Genomic DNA, 6541 nt, shown 5'->3' with positions numbered 1-6541 from the left:
AAGTCCAAACAATACAGATTTGGATATTTAAAAGAGAAAGAGGAGGAAAAGTAAAAATTGATCTTAAATATCACAGCTAGATTATTCGTAGAACCACATAATTTTATTAACGTCCATTATTTAGATTTCTACCATAATACTCGTATATATAAATACTTTAAAATAAAAGCAGAACCATATATACAAGTACTCTAGGTAATTACTTAAGAAATATATACCATAATACGCGTATATATAAATACTTTGAAATAAAAGCAGAACCATATATACTCTACGTAATTACTTAAGAAACCAACTTATCGCATAATCGTGCCTATTATGAAATATGAATTTAATTTGACACAAATCTGTCATAAGATGGAGCGCATTCCCTATATTTTCAGCTCACAGGCTGCCCTTTTCAGATGCGCCGTTAATTAGAGACCAGCGTTGCGCGTTTAACATAAACAAAGTTGCATAAACCATAAAAACAGTAAACAACATTGTCACTTAATTTAATCACATTTATAAAAGCCACTAATTGACTTTTCAACGGTAATGGTGGAGCTCCATTGCACACACACACTCGTTTCTGCGCGGAACGTCCATGCAGACAACAAAATATTTGCATATTGCCTGCCCTCATATTGGGAATTATTTCGCATTGTCCACTAATAAAGGATTGGACAACAAAATGTTGCCATAATTGCTAATTTTGAAATGCATAAAATGCTTCAAAAAGGTCATAACCTCAACGTGTCAGTGTTTGTACTCATTGCTATGTGTATGTGTGTATAGGCGCTAATTAAATTATTATTTTCAGCAAATGACAAAATGACTCACCAAATATCCATATTCTATATATCAGCAGGCAGCACAATATTGTTGGATAAATTTGTCCAATACTCTTGTTAATTTATTTAACATCGCCATATGTTCTATTAATTAACAAATATAAACATATTTTTTAATGACAATATTACGTTGCAATTTCAACTTAAAAGCTAACAAAGCCTACACAATACAGGTACAATAATGCCTTTTAACGCCTCCGACACGTTGTTCGTTGGCTTATTTACCCAAGCTCGTTTTATTCGTTCGATTGCCGAAGAATGATTGGACATTTCAACTCGACTGATTTCTTTAACTCATAGTCTCAACTGCAGAAATGGATATTCGTGATACATATGTTTAATGATTTCATCTGACTAATTACAGAATTGAAGTGATAACTATGTCTAAACGAATATGCGGAAAACTTTGTGGCATTATTATACTCATGTTTAATGAATGTGTACTTATTGCGTTACGTCCACTATACCCTAGGATTGCATTCGTGTTTCGATTTGATATTCTATGTGATATCAGACTTTTTTTTATCGATATCTATCCTATTACACCCCTCTAGTATGACAGGTCCTTCTTATTCATCGATATATCATATCCGATTTTAATACATTTATATTTAAGTGTACTGTACCAACAAAAATCTATTTTTTTTATAAAAAATTGTCACAAAATTGTAACCAAATTTGTAATCTGATAAAAATAGTCAAACAAGTACTTTTGGGATTTTTTTTTTTTAGGAAACCTAGTCTCGCATTTAGTTAATAGTAGGAAGCACTCAATGCTCAGAATTGGCAGGGAAACAAATCGGCTTATTGAAATTATTGACATCACTGCTAATTGGCACTAGAAAATGGCTGTCATTTTTTGACTTAGTCATAAAATTGTTCCCTGACATACTTGTGAAGTGCCACAAAAAACAAAAAAAAAATCTATGAAAAAAGTTGCATCTATGATTAAAAGGAATAATAAATAAATAAAGGAGGCATTCAATGCAACCATGCCTAGAAATACAGAGCCTCGATGCATGACTGAAGCCTCAAAATTCCATTCAACTGATATTTTTATTGACTGCACGTTTCGTTTATTTATTATTTTTCACACCCTATCAGTTTTCAATGAAATTTCATTTATTAAACAAGTTTTTGCCGTTTCGTCACACACTCAACGCCTACGCTGGCATTCATCAAGCCGACTGCCACATATATCTTTGTATGTATAAAAATATGTGTGTATGTATGTATATCTGTAAACATAACCACGAATGTGGCTGGCGAATTCGCGTATGTACATATGTGGGTCTATTTACATATGTCTACCCGTGTATATGTATCTGTTAACACGCACTACGCCGCAGCATCCGCCGTCCACAGTCCTCGGTGTCCTGCGAAGAATCCACCCATCAATGTTTGCGCGAAAATATTTTCGCATTTTTTCACGTCTCTTCCTTTTTTTGCTTTTGATAAATCTGTCTCGTCGTGCTGCTCAATTGCAGTGGATTCAATTATTGAAAGATGGCTTCAATAAACAATAACAACAAAGTGCGCCCAATGTGCGGACTGTTAAAAAGTGCGTGAAAAAGTGCGCGTGTATTTTAATTTGATTAATATTTAAATTGGCCGTGCACGAATGAAATCAAAATTTAAGACGATATATATACCATATACCATTCTGTTAGTGCTAATCGGAGAGGTACATCCCTGACCGACTGCCAGTACAAATTTCACTCAATTTGTCGATAAAAGGAAGGCGTAATATGCCGTTGTGGAAGCAATCCCAAAGGCATGGATCGACATTCTGAAGGCCAATCCGATCTGGGAAAGCGCAAAAGCTAGAATAACCAAATTGGATATCCAGTTTCTCCCAAGTCCGAGAAAGGACAATTTTGAATTTTTTCACTGATGCTATTGCATTCGGTTAGTGCTTATGTATCCTTTATTGTGAGACATGAGCTCATGCTAATCCAGCAGCTGATGATGTTGTTGTTTTTGTTATTCCTGTTTTGACTCTATTTCACTTTAGTTTGGCTAGTGGCGAATGACCCATCAGAAACAATGCAGGAGTTTCATCTGCCTAGGGCTTAGGGGAACCTGGACATACCAAGTTTGCAATTCTAGCTCTTTTACATGCTGAGATCCCTGCGTGCACCCGAACGGACAGATGGCATGGCTCTATCAACTCGTCTTCCCATACTGGCCAAGAACATATTTACTTCTGTCACGCATCCTTCCACCTGTTGCATTTTTCACTTCCCGCCAACCCAAGTTATTAAATGCCGCACCTCAAATTAACACACAATTTTATTCGCAGTGTAAAGTCCATGAAAACATTATTCTTTGACCAGTTGGCTAAAATTTTCAGATTCCTTGAGCTTTTTAAGCCTATCATCTTCTTAAGCCATAGCGATGCTCCACATTAAAATTAAAGGACATCATTTTCTCCTCCTGAAATTACACTTCAGAATATTTAAGTATTGATTTAGTAATTTGGATTTTCATAATTTGTTTGGTGTTGGGCTTCAATCAAAGCGCCTTTAACTGCTAACCAAAACATTTCTCAAGCACAAAGCTGGCCCAAAATCAAATCGCTTTAAGCAACAGTCCGCAAAACGGAACCGGCACTATAATTCGCTGCACGCTATTTTCATATTAAATAACTTTTGTTTGTATGTATGTACATATATGTATGTATTTATTTACCACGCTTGGAGTCGTTGCGCTTTTTTATTGTTTCAACCCAAGCGTCAGGTGAAAAAGTTCACAGCGTTTTAGTTGGGGGCGCAGCGCCGTTCATCTTTAAAGGAACAAACTTCAAGGAAAACAAAATGCATACATGTCTGATTGAAGTTAATAAACGCAAATCTACTGATTTTAAGCGCCCGAATGTATGCAATGAGACTTGCTTTGTGGCCGGGTCGCGCACTCAAGCCAGGGGCCATAAAAAATGCAGCACTTAACCTAAAAATGGGAACTTGTGCTCACCGAAACCAAATCAAAGAACATGTGCCTGTGTGCGAGTGTGAGTGTAGGCGCCTCAAAGTACTCAGCATAATGCTATGGATATATAGCACATACATATGTATGCATGTATATACATATATAGTATATGCGTCAGTGAGACCACAAAAGGCTGGCAAACTGACAAGCAATATATACGCTAAAGGGGTTTTGCTTGAATGGACCGATGGGGCTAGTTGTGTGTAGTTTGTGAACATAGTTGGGGGTGAGTCGGGTCGGATCGGATCGGGTAGGGTCGGGAGGTGGCTAGTCGAGTGCTAGCATTTGAAAAGGATACATTGATGCTCGACGGAGCGGCAGTGTGAATGTTTTGATACCAAGTGTTGGTGTGTGAAGATTACAAAGTGAGGCTGCCGGCAATACCAGCAAGAATAGCAAGAGGATGCAGGGAGGTGCTGCTTTGGACTTGTATATGCATAACAATTTGTTAAGGCCATGCTTGAGTTTTGTTTTAAATGCTGCTAATGAGCAGCTCATTAATACTGCATATTAAAAGGCGCCCAACGTGTACAGCTATTTATTATGCTCATTTATTCAGTCACCCAATGATTGGGATTGATGAATATTTTGGAGACGGTGCCGCGCAGAGATTCGAGGCCCTGATTGAGCGGCACTGGCTTCGGTCGCTGGTCCACGTTCTTCATCCACTGCTCCCAGGCATGTTGAGCCTTCAGTTTGCGCTGCTGATGCTGCTGTTGCTTTTTCAGGGCCTGGCGCTGCAAAAGCTCACGACGTCTTTCTTCTTCCTTGAGCTTTCGCAGCTCCCAGGCATGCACACAGCGAATAGTATCCAGGCCATTGATCTCGTCTTTGTAGAATCCCTGATCCTTCTTCGCATCATTTTTAGCGGCCTGACGTGCCTTTTGCGCACACCATTGCTGGAAACGCTGCGCAGCCAGCTCCTGACGACGTAAGTTCTCTTGTTCCATTTGCTCGCGTGCCAAGCGCTCTGTATGTTGCTTGTACTGGCGTTGTCGTTCCTTAGCTGTTAGCCAATTTTCGTATGCCTCACTGGAGGAGCGCTCCAACTTCATTACTTCTTCGTAGCTCAAGGAGCCTGAAACGGACTGCAGCTCTAAGGGTGGCACAATGTAGCTCGTGCTATCGATCTCTGTTGGCATGGAATAGCTCTGGCTCTCCTCCTCCTCCCCCTCGGCCTCTTCATCCTCATACTCCTCATCCCCCTCCTCTTCTTCGTTAGGCTTCATATCGTCGTACATGGGGTCCCAGCTGCACATAGAAATCGTCGACCCTTTGTCCAGCTGTGCCCCAGCACGGATTTCACACTGCTCGACCAAATTATTCACACTGCTGGCACTAGAATGCATTGAATCCTCCTCTTGCGGAGCATAGCGCAGCGTTTCGGTTTCTGTTTCCGTCTCGGGTGCAGAGCTCAGCGCTCCGCTGGATATCGGCGAGGCGCAACGCAGCGTGGACGTATAGGTCTCGGCCACGGAGCTTAACTCCGTGGACGAGGCCGAGCTGGCCACAAAGCGCACGGTGCTCGAGCCTGAACTCTCCAAGCCCGAGATGGGTGTGTGACAGCGCAAGGTGCTGCAATCCGAATCATAGGTTTTTACATAAGTCCGCAATGTTTCTGTGTCGGGCTCATAATCCATGCCACCCTCCAAAGGTGACATTTGCGGAAGACGCTGGCACTTTGTGGGACTACCCAGCAGTACTTCCCGCTCAATCAGTTCACCTTGGCTGTTCATGCGTCCAAGGAATGCCATTCTAAAGTCTAGCAAAAGATAAGTAAGCTGCGGTCTAACGGCCTCATCTGTGAATCGATTTCGACGCTTACCTTTGGCTAGTGTCTCCTAATCGGATAACTAGAACACGTCGCAAATACTAATTGATTTCTTTTCAGACTCGGTCTAATTAATTGCTATAAGAAATAAGTCCGAACGTGTCCGTGTGTAAATAACAAAAAACAAATACTAATACATACTTGGATTTGACATAATTAAGAACAGTTGCTGAAGCAGAAATACAATGTAGAGATCAGAGTCTACTTCGTATATTCTCGATTTGTATCACCAGCATTGCACTTAATATTATTCATAAGCACTGTGTTGAACTGTTTTTAGCAAAGAGAGTACATCTGGATTGTGTTGGTGTGCAGTATAGAGACAAGGCAAATCAGCGATAGCTTCGTCAGCTGCTGGCAGGACTTTAGCAAAGCTTGGGCAGAAACTGCATTTATGGCTAAAACTTCCTTAAAAACTGGATTTTTATTATCTAAGTTGACATGACTGCAGATAAGCACTAATTAGATGTGATTGTCGAATTGAGTTGAGTTTTCGTCCTTTCTCCGACTTTGGAGAATCTAGACAAATTTAAAATTTGGTTGTTCTAGGTCGTACACTTTCCGAGATCTTTGCGTTCAAGCATCAGGGTGGCCGAACATCGGATCGTCCTGTCATGATATGGTCAAGAATATATATAATTTGTTATGTCTGCCACGCCTTCTGTTCCTTTCAGGTAAAACAAACGACTGCGCCTTAATCTTCAATTTTCACTATCAACTATATAAAGTTAAATGAAAATGATTAATAAATAATATTTTAATAAACTAATTTTGCACTTTTTTAGAATATTAATTAATAGTTTTTCCATTTCACAACGTTTAAAAAATAGAAAATATGCATACACTTCAGCTAAAAATTGCTCACAATGAAGTATAGTTCAATAGTGTG

General features: G+C 39.7%; 1 protein-coding gene across 1 annotated transcript; it reads right to left on the bottom strand.

The window, feature by feature from the left end:
• Positions 1-4350: 4350 nt before the first annotated feature.
• Positions 4351-5752, bottom strand: LOC115628563 (coiled-coil domain-containing protein 34). Its single transcript, XM_030524727.1, has 2 exons — positions 5647-5752; positions 4351-5583 (listed from the first exon to the last, which is right to left on the bottom strand). The coding sequence occupies exon 2, from the start codon at positions 5573-5575 to the stop codon at positions 4373-4375; it is 1203 nt and encodes a 400-aa protein (XP_030380587.1). The 5' UTR covers positions 5576-5583; positions 5647-5752; the 3' UTR covers positions 4351-4372.
• Between the last annotated feature and the right edge of the window lie 789 nt (positions 5753-6541).

The sequence above is a fragment of the Scaptodrosophila lebanonensis genome, unplaced genomic scaffold (genome assembly GCF_003285725.1).
Source record: "Scaptodrosophila lebanonensis strain 11010-0011.00,11010-0021.00 unplaced genomic scaffold, SlebRS2 tig00000118-arrow-arrow-pilon, whole genome shotgun sequence".
Classification (NCBI taxonomy): Eukaryota; Metazoa; Arthropoda; class Insecta; order Diptera; family Drosophilidae; genus Scaptodrosophila; species Scaptodrosophila lebanonensis.
Note: the sequence above shows the minus strand (reverse complement) of the source record. Positions and strands in the feature narration are given on the sequence as shown.